Raw genomic sequence first — 26,151 nt, forward strand, 5'->3', positions numbered from 1 at the left:
TCCTGTTCCAAAATGACCCAATATCTTACTTTTAAATTCCAAAATATTCACACCGCTGCCAGGTTTTAATTTAAAATTATTTTCATTGAGACAAAGGCTGCATTCAGTCCTGTTTAGTCCACTTTAATCAAACTCCAGTTCGTTTGTCTTCAAAGCCTGATTTATTTGGGGAGGCGTGAACATGTAATTGAACTCTGATACTGACCAAAAAAGCAAATTCTGGCCCACCATTAAAGTTAATTCTGATGCAGTTTGAATGTATATGTGAATGCTAAGTAGACAGGAGACTGCTTAAGAAAGCAGCAAGTCGACTAAAACACAGGGCATTCTGGGTAATACAACCAAAACAGACGTGTGAATCTAGCGTTAGCGGGTGCTATGCTTTGTGGTCTTTTACCAAAAGCAAAATAGAAATCCTATAACTACCAGAATCTGACGCCACTCCGTTTTCGTTGAGTTCAGTGTCTTCTTCTGAGGTTTTTGTGTCATTTGTTTCAGTGGTTCTTGGTGCAACGCCCCCACAGGCGAGGAGGGGAACAGGTTTTTCAAAGGGTTTGGTTGGTTTGACACAGTGCAGTGTGAAAGTGAACCAGAGCAGCTGAAAATTTAACAAGTGTTGCAACTTTAGTCCCCAATCGAATCGAGTCAGGTGTGAAAACAGCCTAAGACTCAATGAAGTCTCGGTTCCAACAGAGCAGTGTGATCCCGGGAAAGAAGAAGAAAATGAGGATCTGTGTTTGTCTGGAGGAGAAAAGGTGGACAGACGGAGAGTAGATGTGGCTCGTCCCCAGCGCCAGGCGTCACACTGAAGTCTTTCTGGCCTGTCACTCACCGTCAGCTCATATTAGACGCCGAGGGAAAACCCACTGGGATAGAGACAGGGATGAAAACTGCAGGATTGGAGGGAAACCAGGGAGGTAGAAAGTATGACAGAGACTGGAAGGGCATGGAAAAATGATAAAACCCAAGAAATAATGGAACAACTGGGTAGAAAAATAAAACGCGTGAGATAAATATAAATTCCTTGACATGGTGAGTGGTCAAAGAAGCATTTCCTTTTCAACAAATGTACAGTTACTAAAACAACTCACCAGGATACAAAAATTATAACTTTCCGAAGCAGTATTTGATCAAAACACACATTTTTGAAAAGTCGACATCCAGACGACCCCCAAACAGAGAAATGCCTGGAAAGGCCCATCACCTTTTTGGTTAATGAAGTTATTCAGTCATTTGAGTATACACTCTACCTACCACTATCAGTATCAACAGTATGGAGATCGATACTGTTTATTTTGTACCAGAAGTTACGGGACAAGTTCCACTTTTCCTTTCCTTCCAGGATATTTTCTCAAAGGTCTAGAGGTTCATTAAGATTTTTTGGGAAGTGTTCGACAAACCTTTGTGTCCTTTTTGGTTAGCAGTGGTTTCCACAATATAACTCTCTCTATGGATGCCATTTTTGCCCACCCTCTCTCTAATAAGTTAATCCCTTTAGCACTTTATTTATGGTCCTTTTGTGACTTCTTGAATGAGTGGCTGGTGTCCTTTTGAAGTAACTTTGGCAGTTCTGCCTTTTTTATGGAATGTTCGCCACTGTTTCTCATTTTTCCATTTATGGAGCCCCGTAGACTTAGAAAAGGCTTTGTAACAGTTTCAAGACTGATAGATTTCAATAACCGTGTTTCCATCAACATTGATTTTCTGCACAATTTGAAGTACCGTGTTAGAAAAGTTTATGGAGACTCATACATTTTTATATTAATCTCAGAATATTTATTGAAAAAACAATAAACAAGAAAATTCCTGGGTTTGAAAAGTCAAACATTTTCCAGAAAAAAAAGATATTTTCAGATTAACCTAAGAAATTTCTGACAATAAAACATGGAAATTTCAAACATTTATAGAAAATTAGAAATTTTCAAAATTTCTACAACATTTTTCACTGAGTTTCAAAAGTAAAAAATGTTTGACTTTTGAAACTTTAATTTGCTGGAAAATGAATCTCAGAAAATTTCTAGAAAAATCTTCAAAATTTCTAAGCTTTAAAAATCAAAAGGTACTGACTGAGTTTCAAAATTTTAATTTTTTTGCTTTTGAAACTCAGAAAAAGGACAAAAGCTGAAAGATTATCAAGTTTTGAAACTCAGTCAAAGATTATGTAGAAATGTTGAAAATTTAATGTTCTGTAGAATATTGCCGGCTTTAGAAACTCAGAATTTTCCTACTTTTTTCTAGAAAAATTCTTAGATTAATCTCAAAATTTTAAAGATTTTTCTAGAAAGTGATCTCTTGACTGTGTAAAATATGTGAAACAAAAAAAGAGGAAAAACAACAACTCCAGGATGCAGATAGTTTTTTATAGATGGAGAGATAAAGAGAACTGGGATTAAGTTAAAGGAGGAAGCGAAGGGCGGGAAAAAGGGGCGGTCGGCACGCGCTGATTGGAAAATCTCACATACGCGCACGCGCCAATCCTTATGAGTTGTCGTTTACCGCGGGAACGGAGGGAGGGGTCTCCTCCTCGCGAGCCTTTTGTGTTCAGAACTCTCACATCTTGCCTATCAATAATTGAGGCGCGCGCCAGAGAGCAGACGGAGCTTCCCCTCCCGCGCTGCTGCTATGAGTGCTGCTGTCCGCCCGCTCGGCGCGCGACTCTCCCTCTGTTTGTTCCGGAACAGGAGCCGCTGACAGGTGCGACAAGAGGAGGAGACCGGCTGAGCGACCGGGACTGGACCGGAGCGAACACCAGCGAGTCCATCCGGGTCGGAGTTTAACCGTTAACCGCAGCAGAACGGAGCGGCTCGCGCAGGTTTAAACTTCTGCTATTGTTGGGGCTTTTTTTTCTTTTCTTTTTTTTTTTTTTACTTTCTGGTCCGGAATGTTGGTGCTGTGCCTGCTGAGTGCCGCCTGGCTCGCTGCTGGCCCGGTTCGGGCTCAGAATGAGACCGAACCCATCGTGTTGGAGGGGAAGTGCCTGGTGGTGTGCGACTCCAACCCGACCTCGGACCCGACGGGCACGGCGCTCGGCATCTCGGTGCGCTCCGGCAGCGCGAAGGTGGCTTTCTCCGCGGTCCGGAACACCAACCACGAGCCGTCCGAGATGAGCAACCGAACCATGGTCATCTACTTTGACCAGGTGGGTCTAAAAACATCTCATATTATGTTTTTTAAAAATTATTTAACGGTCCGGGCGGTTGGTGTCAGTTGGTTTTGGGTCAGTTTACAGAGAAAATATGTTAAGTTTGGCTCAAATAACTAAATATTTATGATCATTATTTGTTTTTTTCTGTCTTACGTTGATCCGTGAAGCTGTTCCGATTTGTCTTTTCTCTTAAAACTCTAAATAAATTTTTTAACTTTGCAGAAATGATGGCGATGCACATTTTTTCGTCCACCTCAGTGTTTTAAATGAATAAAACATTTGTGCAGATTTCATGTATTTAACTATAAAAAAGTCAAATTCTGTTAAAATTAAAATAAATCAGACCAGTTCTTTTCACTTGTGTATCGTAAATATGGTGAATTAATGATGGAATTTGCTAAATCAAGGGAATGTAAACTAATACAAAGTATGATTCTCCTTCTTTTTGTTGTTAGAAAACTGTATCCTTATTATTTCAGTTTTGCAGCCTTTCCTTTTGGATATTATTCTTTAAATTCTTCCCAGTCTTGCTTACTGTGTCATAAAAGATGGAAAAACTATTAATTTTTTCCTTAACCAGCATCTCAGTCATTATTCATAAAGGTATACGGACAGCTACAGAAAATAATGATCTATAATTTTTCGTTTTGAATCTTCCTTAAAGTTTATGAAAGAACATAAAACTTGAGGTTATAGCCTCAGGAAACTGTTTTGATTTAGAAACATACTTGTGATTATCTACAATTTGAGATTTAATGTGAGTTTTTCTTCAGTTGGGTTGAAAAAATTCACTTTTTTCTTCTATTTTAAGTGGGGTTTTTTACTTAAAATGTCATCATGTTCTCAAAAAACTGCTTTTGTTTTCACAGAAACAATTTTATAATATGTTTTTTCTTTTCTTCCAGGTTTTAGTAAACATTGGGAGGAATTTTGACGAGGAACGAAGTAACTTCATCGCGCCGCGGAAAGGGATTTACAGTTTTAGCTTCTATGTAGTCAAAGTCTACAACAGCCAAGCCATACAGGTAGCTGTTTAATAAGTCTAACTGTGTGTGTGTGTATGTGTTAAATGTGCCGTGCGTCCGTTTATTTTCTCATAAAAGTTTTTATGAGAATCTGGTTGGAATCTGTCAAGAGAGCCGTGATGGACACGAATGGAAATGCTGTTTTTCATAATTCTTTTAGTATTTAGTTTAATCAGACACAAACATAAACATAAAACCTAATGTCAAAGTATTTGTGTTTCGCACCTCCATAGATGCTCTCTTGATTCTTTTGATGCGTCAAAGCGCTAAAATTCATTTTTAGCCTTTGACATGCTGCGCTAGAAGCCACCCAGCAGAAATTACAATGCATCTCTCGCAAATTATGTTGCAAGAGATGCAATATAAAGTGGTTTTACTTTTATTATTGGGGAACTAAATGAATGAACGGGTGATAATAAACTGTAAGTCCACCAGTCATGACTGCTTGAGGTAATTAAGACTGTATGGATTGTGCAGAAAATGATTTTTGTCTAAATCTGCTGCTTACATTTATTTAATGTGATTAAAACAGCAATTCAGTTTAACTTTTATTCAATCTCCTGCTTGGACGGCATCTTTCACTTCATTTTTTGAATATTTAAGTGAGCAGAAATACTTCAGTTCTCTACATAAACTGACATCATATCTGTCCAACGCGCCGCCCGTCATCCGTCCTGCACATCTGCTACACTGAAAACTCCCACCGCTTAATTGCCTGAGAGACGGCCACCGTGGAGCGTTCAGGAGATGAGAGGCAGCGGGAGGAAGAGAAGAAGAGACGAGGAAGAATGAAGAGCAAACGGGGAGAGCTACAGGAACCAAGATATTGGTTGAGCAAATAATTGGAGAAGATGGAAGGAGAAGGAAGAGGTTCAGCGAGGTTTGAAGAAGGCCACACATCTGGAGGAACCATTGATTAGCAGGTTTTGGATGTGGAGGGAAGAATAAACAGTTTTCTACCTGGATTTCTGGATGAAAATGTGAAAGGTGATAAAAGCAAGCAATTTTTCTACCAATTAAAACAAAAATGTTGCAAATGAAAGGTATCTCATCTGCCTGCGATGTGACCCTTCAGCTCGTATTCACTCTACTTCTGCACATCTTCCTTCAGATGCAACTGTTTTCATCTCCGGCCTTAACAGACTGGAATAAATAAATTCACTGACTTTAGATTTGATCTTCTATAGCGTTGTCATAATAAACAATACTTCAATCTGGAGAGACTCAGACGGAGATGAGAAGACAATTAGAAGAGTTTATTGACAAACAGAATTTAAAGTCTTTGGCGCTCGGGCCCTGGCTGGGGATAACGGTTATCGCAGCGTTAGCGATAGGCTTCAGATGAGCATCCCCGATGCTGTTAGGAACGTCATCCCCCAGGGCCCGGCACTGGTGGTGGAGGTTGAAGAAGGGTGCGGGCCTCAGGACCGGGCGAATGGAGGAGAAGGGGTGGTGGTGGGTTGAGCTCAGCTGGAGAGCGAAGGACGCCATGAATGAAGGTCCTTATCAGCTGGGACTTGGTCGATGATTGGACGTGACGTGGCTTGGTCCGGCGTTGATAGGTCAACGATTGTGGGCAGGTCGCTTCAATTAACGGGTCCCGGTGGGGATAAAAGAGTCTTCCAGTTTGAATTTGCGCCTAGGCTTCATATCAATTAATCGCCTGACAAATTGAAACAAGCTCAATTTGCACGATTTACTGTTTTTCTCTTTTCTCCCTTTCTGCCAAAACTGGTCTGCAGTTTGGTGCTTTGATCTTAACTAGCTCTTTTTTGAAGGATGGTTTTCTTTCAAGACATCATAATTCATTTTATTTGTTGTTTCTGTTGTCTTATTTGTTTATTTTTATATTTAAAATGTCTTCCAGTTCCAGTGTTGAGTGTTCAATAGAATTTAAAGCTTATTGATCTTCGCGAATGTGCTCTTGCATTATTATGCCATTACTATAACAATGTTATTGTTTATTGCCATAACTTCTGGGACAATTTATCGTCCACCTAAATTTGTCGTGACGGGCCTCATCTTCTTGCCTCTCTTTAAAATAAGAATCTTTTCCAAGTAAAACATTTATGATAAAGTTTTTAATCAAAACTGGAGCATCAGGTTTTGAGATTAGGCTTGGACTTAAAGCTGTATCATAATATTTTGCGGTACTATTGTGATGACAAAAATGACAATAAAAACAGTTTACTTTTGTAAATGACTGCATGGTACAGCAATAATTGCTCCACAAACACAAATAATGCTCTTGAACCACTTTAAAAGCATAAAGGTATAGACTATAGACTATAGTGCACGGCATTCTGGGTGAATACAACCAAAACAAACGCTCTAGTCTCACGGTAGCGGAAAAAATGACTCATGGATTTTTACCAAAGAGAAATCCTCCTAATACTAAAATCTGTCCCTACTCCATTTCTGTTTAGATTTTGTAAAGCAGGAAGTTGCGCTCAGTGTCTTCAGAGGTTTTCATGTCGTATTCATTCAGTGGTTGTTGTTGCAGCGCCCCTACAGGAAAGGAGGGGAACAGGGTTTTCCAATGGTTTGGTTCATTTGACAGTGCAGTGAGAAAGCAAACCGCAGCAGCTGAAAATTAACAAATGTTATTTTGGTCCGAATCGAACCAAATCTGCTGGACTATCAGGCGATTTATGTTGGTCAATCCACAAACCAGCTTCCTGTGACTTTTAAACACTTTATCTGATAGATTTAAGTTTAACTGAGTCTCGTTGACAACAGTATATGCTGGTGGAAGTAGTGGTACCCTGATTGCAGGTTTTTTGTTTTGCTGATAACCGAAGGAATCATTAAAACGCTGATTTTTTGGCCAATATCAATTTATTTATTTTTTGGCTGAAAAGTCGCTACATATAGCATCTAAGCTAACAATGGGGTGACTATAGTTTTGTCATGGTAGAGCGAAAGGAGAGTGTCTGATTTTCAGACCAGAGGTAGATGAGATTGGTTTCTCATTGACCACTTGCGCATCTCCAAAAATTAAGAAAATTGGACTTGATTTATTGGTGCACATCTAGTTGAAAGTACTGCAAAAAATGGCCTTTGGTAGATTCTCTTACCAAGGGAACAAGAAAGCACTTTTTGGATGCTCTATTCAAGCTGGCCAAGCTGAAAACTTGTTTGGAACTTACCACAGAGATTTGACAAAACTAACTAAACAGCAACCAGCAGTGTCCACCAATCGCAATGATGGTTTGGAGATTAAAGGATTTCTTCTGAAATTAGATAAAACTGACTCAACATTTACTTTTTTTTTGTCCTCAAAGTTGAACAGCAGAAGGTTTAGTGGTGAATTGGGAATATTTTTGCAGATGTATTGTAAATGTCGGCGTACTCAGCTCGCGTCCGTAAAGGCCTGGTGTTAATGTTGCGTCTGAGTTCTAATTGGGAGTTTCAGGAGGAAACTAAAATGCCTCCCATGCTGGGCGCATTATGGATCTTAAGGAACTGCTTCTTCATACACCGCCCTCATAATAACAGCATTTACAGAAGGTCATTCTGTTGGGACTATGACATCTTTACATATAAACGATGAAACTCTGCATCTCTCCCAAAAACCACCAAAATGATTGTGGTTTCTATTATTCCCTCTATAATTGCACATGCTACTTTATTCTGATGTGGTTTCTGAGTGGGCCAAACAAAGCTTGCTTTCTCTAAAATGTTGGAAATATTAAGTTGTATTCATGTGTTTTCTGTTGTTAAAACAGTCTAGAAATTAAAACAAACTTAATTTCCATTTGCATAATTATTAGATTTTCTCTCCTCTCTTTCTACCAAAAAGTGGATGATTAAAGTCTTCAGTCTGGTGCTTTGGTCTCAGTGAGGCTTTTTCAAGGACTATTTTGTTTACAGACACTTGATAATTCATTTTATTCGTTGTTTCTATTTATTTTGGATATTTAAAATGTCTTCCAGTTTTATGGTTAAATGTTTATTAGAATTTAAAGTTCAGAATGTGTTCTTGTATTACTATGCCATTACCATTATATTACTGAAAAATTATCTCTAAACAATATTGTCGTTGATCACAATAAACTTCTGGGACAATTTATCGTCCAGGAAAATTGATCCTTGATTCCAATTTCTATTTATTTTTGTCTGAAATCAGTTTTTTTGCATGGTCATTCATGCTACTAATTAAACGTGACCCCAGTCAGACTTTTGTGTGAATAGTTTATGACTGAAGCGACCTGCAGAAGAAGAACGCTGACGTCACACAGCAGCGCTCTGTTCACGGACGTAGTAACAGATACTGCCGTCTACAGATCGATTTTAAAGTTGTTGAGCAATGGGAGCTGACAATATCGTCAAAAGATCATAATAAGATTAACAGTGCAGAACATAAAACAAAGGAAGCTCATAAAGAGAAAGCTAACTGTCGACACTGCTTGCTTCAGCCATTGTGTATGTCCTGATTTACTGTATCTGGTTTCTTCTAGAAGTTCAGCGATTTTCTGCTTTCTAGGTGATCACTGATTATTAAACAGGCTAAACTCCCTACTAAGAGTTTGGTCAAGACCATTTTTTTTAACTGAAAAGTCAGTAAAAATAGCAAAGTCAAGTTGATAAGTTAAGTGGCACAAATCAGATTTTTGTGGGGTGTAAAGATTGGAATATGGCTGTTAAGAAGAAGTTGTTAAAATGTTCCCATCCTTTTGACCATTTTTGTTGTTTACTCTCCATTTCGTTTTGGTATTTTTTTTGTCCCCCTTCATAGTTAAAAATAGTTATCATTAAGACTGGATGATATGGCTGGAAAAGTAACACAATATAAGCATTTTGTAGAAGTCAGTGTTAATAGTTATTGAATAGTTTTGTTTTAAATATCTGAATTACTGACAAACTACTGGCGTGACTTTTCCTGATTTTATCCAGTTTTCACCCCACTACGTTATAGCAAAACTTTAACCTGCTGCTGCGCATGTTACTCAGCCAGTTGTTGCTAGGCAACCAAGGAGTGAGTGAGTGAGTTGTTAGGTAACCAGTGAGTGAGTGTTTTGTTTCCACCAATCTAGCGTCGTTAGCCGTGAGAAGTTGAGCAGCTAAAAGCCTTTAATCTGCCTACATCTCCCAGAATGCTGTGCGGTTCTGGATCGGAGTTCAGTGAAATTATTGAATATTCTACCAGACTCATGTTCTATTTCTTAGTGTAAGCGAGAGTGTCATCGTGTAGCACACAGCCTTTGGGTCAGTCTCACATGCTAGAAGGTTGCCATGTTTTCATGTTTATCCACGATTTTTTACGATTTTAACACACATTGATGAAAAAACAAAACAAAAAATCTTCTTTTAATCCTGTTTGACTTTAGTTCTGCCCTTTGTAGGGGAAGTGATGGAATAAAAGGTCAATAACAATTTTTGTTCATCCTAATGTTGGGATAAAATACAGTTTATCTAATATTTAGTACCTTTATTTTATGTCTAGTAATGTTTCTCTTAAGAGATCCGATAAGATTCATGTTTCTACCTTACTGAGATCATTTTGCGTTTCTTCGTGGATGGACTTATAGATCTAAGATGTTACCTTTTATCTGCCAAACATAATAATGTGGAGCCATACTTTCTGATCTTTGCAGAAAAGGTCATGGTGATCATACATAACATGTAAATTGATATTCATTGATGGCAACACTAATAAGAATCCAGGAGTGCAGAACAACGCTTCGGAAATTATCCCAAAAGGTCAAATATAAAATCTCACCTTTCAGTCATGTTCATTAGGTTCTTCTTTTTTATTTTAATAAATCTATTTGTAAGTAAAACATGGTGGCTGAGTTGAGTGAAATTCTTTTGTCGGGAGATAAAGGCTCAAAATATATCAGTGCAAAAGAAGGGCATCCTTTTAAATTATGTGTAGCAATTAGAGACAAATAACTATGATAATTATCTTATAAAAAACGTTTCTCTGCACAGTTTGGGATGAGCGATAACAGAGAAGACTCTCTTTAATTTGCTTTCCTCTCATTACTGGAGACAAACTGTGCAGCTAACTAACTGCTGCTTATCTAAATGTATCCTCGGTCGAACTTTAAACCAGAATCTCTTCTCAGAATTGATTTATTTTCCTTGCTGGGACTTTATTTTTGCTGCCAAAAGAGACGTTAGTTCCCACAAGGTGTCTGCATGAACAGATTTATGTGAATTATGAGTAACGTAGACACACAAACAAAAAGTGTTCAAGCCAGATGCATGGTTTGGTTTTTATCCAATAGATGTGTGTTCAGTTTGGCAGAACATTACAGAAGGTTGATTTTTGCTCATATGTGAAAAAGATTAGATGATGATGATGATGTGGGAATGTTTCTTTTTTTATATTTAATGTGTTTAATCCTGTTGGGTATTATTTTCAGGCGGGAGGGAGGTGCAGCTGGTAACTTTCTGGATCTTTCTGCATGGAGTTTGAAATTTCTCTTCATTTTCAAAGCATTATTAGACCAGTTCCTCTGTCCAACGCTCGTCAATTGGACAACATTATGTGTTATTTTAGTAGGAATCGAATTTATTTTTTGGAATAGATGGACAATAAATCAATAATGATCTATATTGCAATAGACAAGTGATCAAAATCAATATATAATCACCCGATAGAATATTCACTGAACTTTGATTCACACAAGCTTGACAGTATTTATGATATCTAGAAGAAAAAACAAATAAATGATCAACTGATGGTAAAATCAACAATCCCGACAATAGGAACATTTTTTGAGGGTTTCAAATGTCATTACTTGCAATTTATCGTGACGATAAATGAAAGTTCTTGTCAGATTTATCACTATAAATGATAAACTATACATGCCCACCCCCTCAAATTACGATAATTTTAATCATCCTATTATTTATACTAAAATTTTTTGTAATAAAATTTCTATTTTATTATTTATTATTTCTAGTTTAGAATTTCATTGCCAGCAGTTTCTGAAGGACATTACTCATTTAGTTATTTGCATAAATAGGCTGTTTTAACAAAATATTCAAGACATGAGAGAACATTTTTACACTTATTTCAGTCCTCAAAGTGCAATAATGAGTTATTTTCAATTATTTCTGTATTTACCAACAATAGATTAGTTTTCCATAATTAAACATGCGTTTAAGGCATCAAAATGCAACTTCATTTGAAATGAAAGTGAAGCATTTCTTCTGGGTTGTGTCTTTAATTTGGGTCATACAACCCAAATTAAACACAGGAGATAATTTTCGATTTCTGGCCACAACAAGCTTTAACTTGGGCGTCACCGTGGCAACTCAGAGAAACCGGTGACTCAGCAGACTCGCTATTTGTTGTTATTGCTCAGCATTAATCCAACCGACTGAGTTTAAATGTAAGATTTAACAACCTGGCTGATGGGCAGCTTTCTGCAGAATCTGGTGACTGATTAAAAGTACTGATTATTTGTGATTAAGAACCAATCAATTATGTTTTTTAGGGATGCACCAATATTGATCTCCGATGTTAATATTTTTATGGCTGACTATGGAGGGCCAAATGGGACAAAATTAAACAGATCATTAAATAAATGTGTCATAACTTTAACTACTTTTAAATAATTTGTTTAATAATTTATTAAATGTCTGTAAATAATTAAAATTAAGTCTTGAAATATTTCTATCTGTCCAACTGTCCAATAAAAGTTGAGGGGCTAGTCGTCCAAATAAATTGTCTATTAAATAAAGTCTTTAAACATCATGGTCTCCATAACCAATATTTTTGATATTATGTACATTTCCCTAGACTTTCGACAACCACAGCGGTAATGTTGCTTCTTGGCTCAATCTTACTTTCCAACATTAATGCAGATGTACTGTACAGCCCTACAGCATTAGTAAATCAAAATGGTTTGTCAGCAGTATATTTTATTCAAACCATCACTTCTCAATGTTTTTAGTTTTTTAAAAAGGAGGGAGGTCTGTTTGTTACTACTGTTTTAAACTGGGATGATGGCATCCATTACGATGACAAAATGTAGCTTTTATCATTGTGGTCCAGTTCATCCAACTGGACTAATAAATTTTATATTCAAAACATCAATGTCTAACATCTGAAATACAAAAACCAACCAAATATTTCAGCCAAGTAGTCTTTTAAGTTAGCAATTTAGAAATATTTATTATTTTACCATTCACTTTGAAGATGTGCGCATTTCTTTGACACAACGGCAATCGTTCTGGTAGACATATTTTGTTAAAAGTGTTTTCTGTAAGTGTGGCGCATTGAATCATGAAGTCATCAGTGCCTGCAGCACTGAGGCAAAATCTGTTGTTGTGAGGATTTTGTTTTGCACTTTGTATTTGCAAAAAGTGAAATATCTCAATATCTGATATTTACATCGCATCGGAAATAAAAAATAGTGGATGGGTGCATCTCTAATTGTAGAACCAAATTATGGTTTATGTGTTGAATATTAAAAGCAGATATTTTTCAGTTGAAGAAGACGACATGTCATGTTTTCCTGTTTAAATGAAGGAAACTTTTGATATTTTTTATTTGGAAGCAGAACCAGAGACAAACTGTTCGCTTGGATCCAAGAGGTTGTTCCATCAGACCAATAAGAAATAAGAATGACTTTTTTGCCTCCTAAGGAGAGCAGAGAACATTACTGCAGAGGGACATTGTTATTAACAGCAACAGCCTCCGTCTTATGGAGGACAGTCTAAAACTGGAGAAAGTGTTTTGATTGGATCAGCTGTGATTTGGCAGAGACTGTCCTCACCGTGTTCTCCTTTCACAAATCCAGAATAAAATTCCCAAAATTCTCAACCCATTTTCAAAGTGTAAATGCAGAGGTTGACTTTGAATTTAATTAATTCACTGCAGATATTTCTGCAGATACAAGTTAGACTTTAGTTATAAAATCTTCAAAAACCTAACTTTAAGAGATGTATGGACAGAGAGAGAAATGAGTGGTGGGATCGATGGGTGGCGTTGACGGATTGTTTGTATGATAAATACAACATGCAAGGTATTGATATATTTAGTCTCTGGTTTTGTGATTAAAAAAAAATTTATTAGCTCGTACGTAAATAAAGACAGTAGACCCTGTCTTTATTAAGTGTCAGGTTGTTGGTGGTCGACTCCCCCTAGTGGTCTGGAGGACTCCCATTTTGTGGCACGAGTTTGGAGTTTCATAGTTGCTGCTTTTGTTGTTTGCAGCATTTTCCCTTTTGTTTTCTGTGGTTGCACCATTTTTCTGTTGCTTTTGTTTTTTGAGTTTCTTTTGGATTTTGCATTATTCCTGTATTTGGACCTGTTGACCATCGTAATCGTAAATGTAATCTAACAAAGATCATATGTGGGGTTCCTCAAGGCTCCATTTTTGGACCACTTTTAAATGTCTACATGCTCCTCCTGGCTAAGACTGGAGGGTATTTCAAAAAAGTACCCTGTTATATATCTATGCAAAGCTCTTGACCACAGTCTTGACTCATCCGTTTGTGGATGTGGGAGAATTTCCTCCTGAATTTCTTTTATTTATTTCTATGTTTTTTATGCAAAAAAGATTATTGTTATTTTATGCTTTGCTTGTGTTCGGAATGGACAATATGTCGCTATTAACATCGGTTTTGGACGATGCTGTTATTTGTTTTTTGTTTTTTTTACCATGCTGGTATCAGTCATAAGTAGAACCAGACTGATATCAACAACCGGTGTTGATGTCCACTTTGTTGCCGTTTGGGAGTTGGTCCTGTGGTATTTTTCATGTGACTGAGAGATTGATGAGAGATTGAGATTGTGGGGGTTTTAACTGAAGCTGAGAGGCCATGTCTGCGGTGTGGTTGTTTTTTAATGGCGTTTAAACATCAGGTAATGTCGGATATCTTTAAATATCAGTCATCGGCCAGAAAAGCAGCAGCATTTGTCTTTAAATTGTTCTTTCCACATAAACGTCCCTGGTATTTTCCTGCACCGTTTCTATAGTTTCTTCACATCAGTATTTGTTTTCCCCAGAAGGTTTCGCTCTTATTTTTTAAATGTATCTATTTTTTCATGTTTACTCTTTGGTCACTTTCTCTGTACTTTTTTTTATTCCTTCATCAGAGGTAAATAACGTCTCCCTTTGAAGGAGTCCATTGTCTTTAGTCCTGGTTGTGTGGAAACAAAAAAGTTTTAAGAAAAACGGCTCAGAAAGGAAAGTAGAGAATCTAAAGGAGAAAGATGTGGATCTGAAAAGAGATGATTTGCAAATGAGGACAAGAAGACAGGTTGTGAAATGCAAAACCAGAAAAGCATTATTGTCATGTCAAAATCTGGACAGGAAGTCGTGATGCAACAGGATGTCATTAAGCATTAAGTGCTGCACTGAGATGTCAGATTTTTCTCTTTAGTACATTTTGAATTTTTCTTTTTCTCCACATCCTTCTGCCTTTGAACCCCCTTTTGTCACTCTCCTTATATCCCAATCCTCTTCTTTCTCTTTTTTCCCGTTACTCTGCCTTTTCCAATAATGAATGCAGATCAATTGCAGTCTGATGTTGTGCACTGCCTCACGTTCATCCTTTTTTTATTTTTATGGTGGTAATTATAGACTATCTGTGCTTCTGCATGTTGGAGAGGAGGTAAAGAATCACAATGTGGGGTTGATTCATACAGGCGATGACCACAGTTTCATGGTTTTATTGCTGCTATACATCACTGCCATAACCTCACACACTTACCCCAAGCAGCTGTGTGTGTGTGTGTTGAGAAAACACGGGTGAATCAGAACATTGTGGAGTAGGTTATGGTTTGGATCATGGAGATTTTACACCGCCTGTTACAGCTAACCTTTGCAATTTGAATCGTCTCAAACTGGAAATGTCAACGGGAAACATGTTAGTGGATAATAACAGCCTGCAATTTCAAACCGGATCATTGTTGTGTTTGGTGCTGAAAAACCTCTGTGTTTCCATGTGAAGTTATGTTGGCATTATCGACCCGGCAACGACTCGTCAACCAGAGAGAATGGACTAAATGTTTGGACTGTGTGAAGACGGTATGTTTCTTTGGTTTCCAGATCTTAAAGTTGTTTAAAATGTTAAATTAAAATGATCCCTGTGGTTTCACGACCATCTAACAAACTAATTAGTCCCCTTTTGCCTTTGTTTTAAAATACATACTTTAGATTGATTTTAAAAGATGCTTAGCCCTTTCATGCATAGTGGTCACTACAGTGGACAGCTATCTAAAAGCCATTTTCTTGTGCTTCCTGTGGATTTTTATGTTATAAATGCACACAGACCACTGAAGTGGACACTAATGCATCATAAAATATACCATCAACTACTGGCCATCAGCTGCAAATGCAAGAAATTATTTTTGTGAAACACAATATGGCCGACAGACAAAAAAGCATGAGAACCGACCCGGTCCCTCCTTCTACTGTAGACGACTCTTGCAAGTAAAAAAAATATTGTGACATCAGATAACCCCTAAGGAAAAATACTACTGATGTATTTTTCAAATAACAACTTTGTATTTGGACAAAATTACAATTGATCACATAAAAAAAAAAATAATATATATATATATTTTTTTTTTACAAAAAATTTTTCCTACCTTTTTTTATGCCTTAAGAAAAATTCTTTTAAAAATGGAAAAAAATTCTGACACAAAGGATCATAATTCATGCATGAAAGGGTTAAATGTTGTTTTCACAAATATGGAACAACATTCATGCTTAGCCTTTTTTTGTTTCTTGGACAAAACAATTATTCAAAAATAAGTATTACATATATGTTAGCGTGGTTGATAAAAAATAATATATTACTTTGATTTGACAGTGATTTAATAATAATGAGTATAAACTTTGATTTTTTATCTGTTTTTAACTTTAAACATTTATTCCCCAGAAGACAATTTGCTTGACAGTCATTTTGAGTATTTACTCATCCATCCGACTTAATTGTTAATATACCTATACTTTTACTTTGACTTCTTTTGGTCATTTGAACTTTTTTCATAATTTTGATTTTCTAGTCATGTCAAATTTTTTCTTGTCATTTTGACTTTATTGTTGAGTTACTGTCATTTCACTTTTATGACATCTTACTGAGTATTTTTGCAAACATTCAACTTTGTTAGTTTTTCAGCCTTTTTTCTTGTAATTTCAACTATCTTCTCATCATTTTGACTCATTTACACTTTTTTCTCATTTTCAACTTGTAATTCCAACTTGTCCAGTCATTTCAACTTTTTTTTCCTCTTTTTATTCTCACCATTTCCACATTTCTTCTTATATCAATTATTTTATGATAATTTTAAACTTCTCCTAATTTCCAAGTAAGCAACAAGAAAATGTTTCCTGCTGCTTTTTTTTCCCAACGGACTAATATTAATGGTCAAAAAAGTGAAAAGCAATTATCAAGTGGTACCGAACAAGTCTGTTGATTTGCAGGTATTACAAAGACAAAAACTTGCAGAAAGAGCCTAAATTTTACAAAAACTAAAATCAGAAATCTGAAAATTTGGACATTTTGATAATAAACTTTTGTTTTGCTTGAGACATCAGATCCTTATTTAGATTTAAAACAGCCTTCTGGGTTTGTATGTAAATGTTTGACATCAGTGTATGCAGCGCTGATTTTACACACTTTGTTAAAGCCAGAAAGCCATTAATTTAGGATAACAGTTTTAAACATTTAGCGCCTGAACAGCGTTGCTAACCCACACCTCAGAGAGCTGGTGTTTGAGGTTTGATTTCCACCTCAGTGACCTGGAAGCAGGTGTATCTGAGCATTGTGGGATGCTGTTGTCTGCCATGTCTGTTTGGAATCAGTTTTTGCACTTTGGACAGAAACCATGTCCCAATCTCCCTGAGCCTGTTCTTTCCACTGCGCCACTTTTATTTGGGTTTTTTTTAACCTCTGCTTTCTTTTTTATCTGCCTCAGTATCATCTGTTCCTGTCATACAAACCAAAGCCTTTTCTTTTGGGGACAAAATGCTATTTTTGAATTAATGATAAATCTCACAGCATAATTGCCATTTTTTCAACTCTAAAATGTCTGTGATTACAAACATGTACAAATCAGTTTAGTGTTGCATGAAGGTGGAGTAAAACACTTTCTCTGTCTCTTGGTGGCACATTAGTCTTTCAGTCCTGCAATTGTTCTTCATGTAATAGAAGGCTGAATTTTTAACTGTCTTTATGTGGCTCTGAAAGTTCAGGTCTGAATCCATCACTACACTTGGACTTATGTTATTCTCTGATATGCTTTGCCCTGATTTACAGGAAGCTAGACCATAAATGTGTTTATAAAGTTTAAATTAATTGGTGAAACAACCTTAAGGTCAGGTTTGCACATTGTTTATTTACTGGATTTGTGTTTTGTATCTTCTTTAATATGTCACATATATTCATTCTTTTTCAGTAGCTGTAGTTATATTTGTCTTACAACGAAAATTTTAATTTTATTTTTGTTTTCGTCACAAGTTGTGACAAAAACAAAAAAATTGTTATGGATGGGTATTTATAGTACCATTTATTTAGCCTTATTGTGGAATAAAAGTTAGAATAATAAGAATTCAGATTTATTGGGACAACAATAAACTGATTGTTTCCAAAATCTCAATTCTGACGTTAAGATTTTAAACAATAGTCCTGGCTGCACCATCAGATTTAGTATGTACACTGGCAAAACTCTTATGATGAAGTCATGAACCTCATTCACACATCCTCTCTTGGCACCATTTTTACATGGACAATTTTTACTCTAGTCCCAAAATGTTCATGGACACACACAAGGTGTCTGTGTGCCACCATCCATCCTGCTTTCTCTGGAAATGGACTGTTCACATCCAGGTGTGACCATGAGTGCCAAGTATCTACTAATATCTATTTCAAGAGTTTGGAGCTTTTAGTTACTATACACCAATAATCTGCAAGAAGCTTAATTTTTACTGCGCCCATTATTAATATTATTATTTTTAAACTATTATCATATTGGTTTGTTTTGTATAACATTGTGTTTTTATCTTTATATACTAACACTTTAAATAATGTAAATAAAGTTGCTTTGCAATGGGGCTGAAATCTGAATCTTATTCAAGTGTTTACGTCGTCGCTGCAGCCATGTTTTTTTTTTAATGACTTATTAAAAAATGATACAAGCTAAAATCCACATTGAGATCCAAAAATATATATGTTTTGAGCATGGCAACATAAATGGAAAAAAAGTGAAACTATTTGACAGTAGCTTCAAAAATATTCTCTGCACAATGTAAAATGGTCGTTAGTGTATGTGAACATCTACATGACATTACGTGGAAGTTATTGCAACTTTAAAGGCAGCACACGCTTTATAATTGAAAATCAATGCTTTTTTTGTAAATTTTGATATTTTTCAGACTTAAATTACTGTTGTGAATAAGCTTATTTGTGTGATTTTAATTGGTTTTCCTATTTAAGGGAAACACCGCAATTGCAAAATTGTGTTTGACATTCACAGAATATCAAAAACATTTTGCACATTTGTAACGGAAATGCTGCTGAGGCAGGAGGCTAGAGAGGCCTCAGTAAAGGTAACCCGCCCGGTCACGAAACATGCTATCCAATTCAGAAGATGAGCACAAAAATCCATGTTTAGATCCAAATAAATTTTTTTGGTGAGTATAGTAACATAAATGGAGGATAAAAAGTGAAACTATTTGACAGCAGGTTCAGAAATATTCTCTACACAATCTAAAATGGTTTGTTCGTGGACGTATACGTAACATTACGTTTACAGGCAACATATACAGTACTTTGTAATTGAAAGGCAAAGTTTTCTTTTGGGAAATTTATATCCTCTAATATATTCTTCAGACTTAAATGAATACATTTTCAAGATTTTGAAGTGTTCTTTTTTTGGCCCTGACCTTTTCTCTTTTTCTGTTCTGTCAATTGAAAAAAATAATTTAAGTGTAGGCTGAGTGTTTTTATCAGATTCATATATGAGCTGTACAAAGCGACGCGCACACACACACACACACACACACACACCCCAACACTCATCCAGCCTGAGTGAGTCGCCAAGTTCAGTTTTCTATTAAGAGGAGTGCCAGGCCAAGAGAGCTCTTGACTCTGACAGGCTCTCCATCTCCTGCCCACACACACACACACACACACACACACACGCCGTCCTGACCATCAGGCCAAATGAGCTGGTTAAGTGTATAATTATGGGATGTTTATGACTTCGCTCCATCAGTTAGTGACAGTTTTACAATTACATATTTTTGTGGGGTGAAAGGAAATATTTTCACTAACTTAGCGCTCAGGTGAGAACTTTTGAGGGAAATTGATTCTTCTGCTGTTAAAAGCTTCATGTTTTCATTGATGTAAAGAAGCTAGGAAAACTCTACATCCTCAAACGTCATTCTTCAGCAAAGAACTTCAAATTCAATGTTTTTATCCTTGAATATATAAGTTGACTTAAAAGAGGGCAGCTTATTGAGTGGTTTTCAATAAATGTATACAAATAAAATGTTTTTATCATGACTGCTGTTATAAAGTTGTCTGAGCTGCCTGTAAACTAAACCCACTCAACTGTTATCCAAACATAAAGACCTAATAAATTATTATACAAACTTTTTCCAATAAATATCTGAGACCAAAAAAAGCATTGAAGCAGTTTGTCAAATGCTCACAAAACAGTTTACAGCTTTATAGCTGTACGGGGATTTGCTTGTACATTTCCTTTTATAGTGAAGGAAATGCAACTATATCAAATTAAAATGGATTAAAACTTTTTTTTTTGCATTTTCATCAGAGATCTGGATTTTGACTTAGACCATTGCAGTACCCTTGTTTGTTTTATTTCAGCCATTCTGCTGTAGTTTTGTCACAGTGCTTGGGATCATTGTTCTGTTGACCCAGTTTGGAGCAAACCTCAGCCATCAAGACAGATGGTCTCCATTTTTACTCTATGATACTTTGATGTACAGAAGAGTTCAGAAGTTGTTTTTAGTTGCTGCTGTTTGATATGACATTTGATATGAATCTGCTCCATATAATTAAACTGAACTGGATTCAATAGCAGTGTTTCCATCAATGGATGTTGATGTACATTTTGAAGTATCGCATTAGGAAAGGTTGACAGGAACAGCAAAATTTGAAATGACTTACTCAAAAAAGTTGACACATCCTTGAGGTGGTTTGAGGCTTTTCCCAAAAAGAGTTAATCTGTTCAAATAAAATGGAAACACTTTTGCTGAATGTGATGGGAGTGGTGGAAGGATCCCATCCATCTGTGCCTTAGCAGAGGCAAGAACCTCAGAAAAAACTTGAAGTGCCAACCGGTGGCTCTGAGAGGAGGGCTTTTCGGCTTGAGATGTGTTGTCCATGCTAGTCCATGCCTCCACCAGGTGTGGAGGTGGCTAGTTTTCCACCTCCACACCTGGTTTATTACTGCCCTCTGTCAACCGCCAACATCTGACGAAATTACGCTTTCCTTAGTCTGGTTGACTCGCACCACACCAGTAGATGGAAACGCCTAATTCATGAGTCCCATGATCAACAACTGGATGCTGCCAGTGGCGCAAACCACAAAGTAGAAGACAGGAAGTAGTTAGAGGATGATGGCGCTGCATGTTTTTCAGTGACTTAAAGTGCGAACAAACTTGTTCACATGTGATTTCAATTGTTTAGCTTATTTATTGGAAACGCAGCAATTGCGAAATTACATTTTGTCATAACTAGCAGAATATTGACAAAGTTTTGTGCACATGGGTTATGGAAATACAGATAGTGTGACAGGTGATTGGATGCAGCTGGGGCAGAAACGGGGGGGCAAATGATGAGACAATGATTAGCAGCCGGAATGAGGAGGGTTATATTATGAAACTACAGAAACGGAAAATGAAAGAAAAGAAAATCAGAAACACAAATAAAGACTAATCTAATGAATCAAATTGAAACTCAAACAATGAGAATAACTAAACAGAAGGAATAAAATATAAGAGCAGGATATAAAAAGGAAAGAAATGATCAAAACAGAAAACGACAAATAACTTGTTTTTTTTCTGTAACTGAAATTATTGAGTAAATTCTCTCCATTAACACTGATGTATTGATTGATTTCTTTCATGCCTATTTCATGTGCAAAATGATTCTGATTCTTTGTGCTGGAAACGAAGCTTTGCCTCAGTTCTCCAAAATCTGAGCTAGAGAACAAAAATAATATAGCGGCTTCCTCTACTTCTGTATATTCTTGCAGAAACATGATTGTACAAGCAGCTGTAGAAATTAAATACAAGAGAAACCGTGTTGTTTCCCTTTTCCCATCAGGAGGCTCAGCATCTTCTCGCAGGATGGCCTGTAATCCCACTCGGCTTATAAAATGTATTTCTGCATAAAAACAAGACGTTTCCCCAGCATTCGTTTCAGTTTGTTTTACTACTGCGCTGTTACCAGAGCCGGCACAAAACAATGTTGTTATTTAAAGTGAAGCATAAGAAGGGGAATCAAATCCCAGGAGAGCCTGTGTTTCTGTTGTAGCTCCAAAGAGAAGTGATGAAAGCTGTTGCCTGTTTAAAGAAGAGGGGGAAACGTTTCTGACAGACACTTCTTTCTGTACCAAGATGTTATTCCCTATTGAAATATTTGTTGAGTCAGACACACTCTACGTCTTTTTCTTTTTCTCCGTCATTGGCTCTGTGGGGGTTTTGTTGAATTCGGGAGGAAGAAAGAGACCCTCCATCTTGGCAAATCTATTAATAATGTGCTGACTGTATAAAACTACAGATAAATATGCTGTTCCAAAATAACCACATAATTATTGGATGTGTTGCATAAATGAAGAGCTAATTTATTTGAACCTAATATCACTGTTTATAATAATCCCTGGTCTACATGTGGACCAGTATTGCTAAAAATCCATTTGTACTAAATAAGCCTGTCACAGTAAAAGTTTTGCTGGAAGATAAATTGTCCCAGAAATTATCGCAATAAACAATAATATTGTTGTTTGGAGACCATTTTCTAATAATATTATTATTAAGGCATAATGCAAAAACACGTTCTCAAAGATCAATAAACTTTAAATTCTAATGAACATTTCATACTGGAACTGAACTGGAACACTTTTTAAATATTCTGAAATAGACAAAACAGAAACATTAAATAAAATTAATTATAAAGTCCAAGACAAGACCAAAGCTCCAGACTGAAGACTTTTATCCAGTTTTTGGTAAAAAGAGAGAAAAGAGAAAGACGATAAATCTCCCAAATGGAAATTATTGAGCTTGTTGTAATTTATCATGAGATGAATTGATTTATTGCTTGCTGTGGCTGGCCGAGTGCTAACCTGTTTTTACAGCCTCTTTTCATTGTTTACAGTCATGTAGAAAAAGAGTTTGTTTAATTTCAGGGTTTTTCATACTAGAAATTAAAAATCTTTAGAATGTGTTTGGGGATTATTATGCCATTACCACAATATTACTTGAAGGTGATCTCAAAATAACACTATTATTGTTTATTGCAATAACTTCTGGGACAATTTATTGTGACGGGCCTAATATTATAATATCAAAGATAAATATTTATGCTGACAAGTCTTTACAATTGAGAAATGCTCCTTTAACACATTTTTAAAGGGCAAATTTATTTCTGTAGACTTACCCGGTTTGTGTTTTTCCTCGTCCAGGTGAGCCTGATGCACAACGGCTGGCCGGTGATCTCTGCATTCGCCGACGACCATGATGTGACACGCGAAGCTGCCAGCAACGGCGTTCTGATCCAGATGGAGAAGGGTGACCGGGCCTACCTCAAACTGGAAAAAGGACACCTGATGGGCGGATGGAAATTCTCCACTTTCTCCGGGTTCCTGGTGTTCCCGTTGTAGAGAGGAAGAAGGAGCTGGGGATGGAAACAAAGGAGGAGGACGGAAAGTTCAGAAGCGGGAAAAAAAGGACACAAATGAGCTGGAGGAAGAGAAGAAGAAGAAAAGAGAGGGCGTGACAACGGACGATGATTTAAGATGAAGTTTGATTAAAGGAATTAAGAAAAGCTGGTACATGAGAGAAAATGGCCACCTTCTCCACTTCCTCCTTTCATCCATCCCTTCATCCATCCTTTTCCTCTCCATTTTCTTTGTGGCTTAACTGCAGCTTTGGACAGCCAAAACTTTTTTTACTCTCTGCTGAAAAACGCAGCTGATCATCTTATCGTGTCCTGAAGCGTAAGAATCCCCTCTTTCCTCCTCACTCCTTCACCCAGCCATCCGTTTATCATCCCTTCATCCATCGGTCTCCTTAAACATCAACTCTGAAGAATGTTCTCAAGAGAAAAACTCTTTTCGTTTCTGTTATTTTTTATTTTTGTCATTTAGAGCAAGATTTGTTCTTGGTTTCACTTAAAAAAAAATTAATTTAAACATGTAACACAAACCTCTAATTATGTGATTGCAGCCTGGGGATGCTGGTTTAATTTTTTCAATATGATTGACTTTAATGTTACTGTTAAAACGTAGTGAATTATCCCACATTTTCTCTTTTGTAATTTATTTCTTAAGTCAGAGGTGCATATTTTCCTCTATATCACAGATATTACCTTTTAAATTTTAAATTCCTTCCCAGATTATTATTGAAATTTAAGACCTTAATGAATTCAAATCACTGTTAAGATTTCTTATGAACTAGTTGTGGGATATAATAGGCGAACAACATTTCCACTGTAAACTTTGTGAACACGCAGCAAACACGCTTTAACCAAAACTAACTTACCGTAACGAAGCAAAACAGTCTGACAGAACGAGCAAAAAATTAACAAACACGACAAGACAAACGTAAATATAATTTAAAATATGGTATGGAAAGTTTAGCCATATTTAAGATATTTAAAAAAATAAACATTGAATAAGTAAACATAAATCACTTTGTTAAACCTTCATTCTGTGGATGAGACTAAACGTAGCTATTTGATGTTTCTCTAAGCCTAACATAAGCTCCGCCCAGTTTAACGCTAAATATAAGTCAGATGTTTCTAAACATGTTTTTACTGTATTAATGCTCAGTGAGTGAACACGTTTATACATTTACTGCTTTCCGCTGAAATTCAGAAGCCGAGGAATGAGTCAGTAAACGTGAAAGTATTTTAACTCCAAGTTGTAAGGAGGACCAAACGTGACAAGTATTTTTTTTTACTGAAGAAACAAACCAAACAAACTATCCAGAACTTTGATGAAAAACATGATTGGGCGTTTTTAAATCACCAAAATGTTTGGAAAGTAAAATTAAATATTTCAGTAAACGTAAAAGTAGTTTAACTCCAAGATGACAATTAAAAATAATACAATTAAATTTATTTAATTCTGGTTTTGCATGTTAGCTACATATGTACAGGTGTAAACAGTGTATAAAAATGAAAGGTTGAATCAAATTGTAATTAATTATATGGGTAAGATAATAAAGCATTCATTGGGAGAAGTAGCTTACTTAACTAGCTCGTAAGTTTTTACACTCTTGTAACAAACAAACCAAGTATTTTTTATTTCAACAAACACTATAGTTACCCTTTTGTCATCTGAATTTCTAATTCCTGTTCAGGTCAAGTGGAGTTTTATTTATTTAATTCGCCTCATTCCTGCTGCTGTTCTTCAGAAACAAACTTCCTCATTTTTTGGACCCTCCTCTCTTTTACTCTGTGCTGCTTTCCATGAAGTACAGATTTTTATTTCATCCTCCTTTGGTTTATTTTTCACCACATTCCCCAACTGGCCACCATTTTGTCCCTCCGCCCTGGACCGCCCGGTGTTTGTTCGCTTCGAAGCACGGACTGTCCTTCGCTTCTCTTCGTGTTGGACTGTGAACTTTGAACCCTGCTACCATGGAACTTTAACAATATATATATATACACATAAATATATATATATTTACACACACATCCATACACACGCACACAAATATAAATATATCACAGCCACTGTTTTTATTCTCCTGGTATTATGATGATAATAATGGTACTACTAGGTAATGAATTTGACTGATGACTATATTATCTGTATTTCTGTACTTGAGTGTTATATAAAAGAGAAACAGAAACCTAATATTGATTGTGTGGAAAAATCTGAAGCTGCCATTCTGCTGATTAAAAACATGCTTCTTGTTTTTGTTTTGTGTCGAACAAATTGTGGCTAAACGGCTAAAACTACTACTTCTATAGATAATGATAGCGTAAAAGGTCTATTATTATTATTGACTGTAAAAATATCATATTTAGACTTTGCGATTATTATTTATTAATTGAATCAATTTCTGAAGTTTTTTTTATTTGCTTTGAAGAACTCAATAAAATGAAATTGTACTTTTATTTTTCTTAAACCAAACAAACATCTGTCCTGGTAGTTTGTTAAACACCCAGAAACCTGCATGCAGATGGAGGCTTTTCTGGTTTTGTGTCATTTTTACGTTATTTCTGTAAAACCCATCGGTTTCTGCGGTACCTGCAGCCTCTTTTTTCTTTCTCTGGCCCTCCTCAGCTCTTCTGTTCATTTATTTTCTGTGAAATTTGAAATCTCACACCTGCTTCGTGTTCCTCCTTCGCCGTCTCCACTCGGTTGGTTTTTTAAGGTTTTGTGGATCGTTTCTCTCCAGACTTTAATGAGCTCCGGGGGGAAAATTATTGCTGGAATAACAAGCAAACATTAGTTCCCACTACGGTTATGCGTCTCGTCTTTTTCGGTTGGATTTTATTTTACTTACCTCAGTCTTGTTTTTCTGTCGCCTTCTTGTCGTTTCTGTATTTGTGCTTTGAGATGTCTGACCTCTTTCACTTCCTGTCCTGATATCAATATTTTTCAGGTCTAAATAAGTATACAAAAATAATTTGTATTTACAGACTATTCCTTATCCTTTTCTTTTATTTCTACAATCTTTCCGTCCCTGTTTCCTACTTCTATTCATTTGTTTTTCCTTTCCTTTCTTATGTCCTGGTTTCTTTCGTTCCGGCCTTTCTTTCTTTTTTTTTTCCTTGTTTCAGTTTATGTATTGCTAATTCATAACAAAT

The 26,151-nt window shown here is 36.3% G+C and overlaps 1 protein-coding gene across 1 annotated transcript; it reads left to right on the forward strand.

The window, feature by feature from the left end:
* Window positions 1-2,533: 2,533 nt before the first annotated feature.
* On the forward strand, window positions 2,534-25,587 carry cbln1 (cerebellin 1 precursor). Its single transcript, XM_028004231.1, has 3 exons — window positions 2,534-3,139; window positions 4,051-4,170; window positions 22,793-25,587. Exons 1-3 carry the CDS (start codon window positions 2,882-2,884, stop codon window positions 22,988-22,990), a joined length of 576 nt encoding a protein of 191 aa, XP_027860032.1. The 5' UTR covers window positions 2,534-2,881; the 3' UTR covers window positions 22,991-25,587.
* The last annotated feature ends 564 nt before the right edge of the window (window positions 25,588-26,151 follow it).

Source organism: Xiphophorus couchianus, chromosome 2, assembly GCF_001444195.1.
Source record: "Xiphophorus couchianus chromosome 2, X_couchianus-1.0, whole genome shotgun sequence".
Taxonomy (NCBI): Eukaryota; Metazoa; Chordata; class Actinopteri; order Cyprinodontiformes; family Poeciliidae; genus Xiphophorus; species Xiphophorus couchianus.

Coding starts and splice junctions, on each gene's coding strand:
- cbln1 (XM_028004231.1), top strand. CDS start 2,882: ATGTTGGTGCTGTGCCTGCTGAGTGCCGCCTGGCTCGCTGCTGGCCCG. Junction 3,140..4,050: donor TGGTCATCTACTTTGACCAG/GTGGGTCTAAAA, acceptor CTTTTCTTCCAG/GTTTTAGTAAACATTGGGAG. Junction 4,171..22,792: donor ACAACAGCCAAGCCATACAG/GTAGCTGTTTAA, acceptor TTCCTCGTCCAG/GTGAGCCTGATGCACAACGG.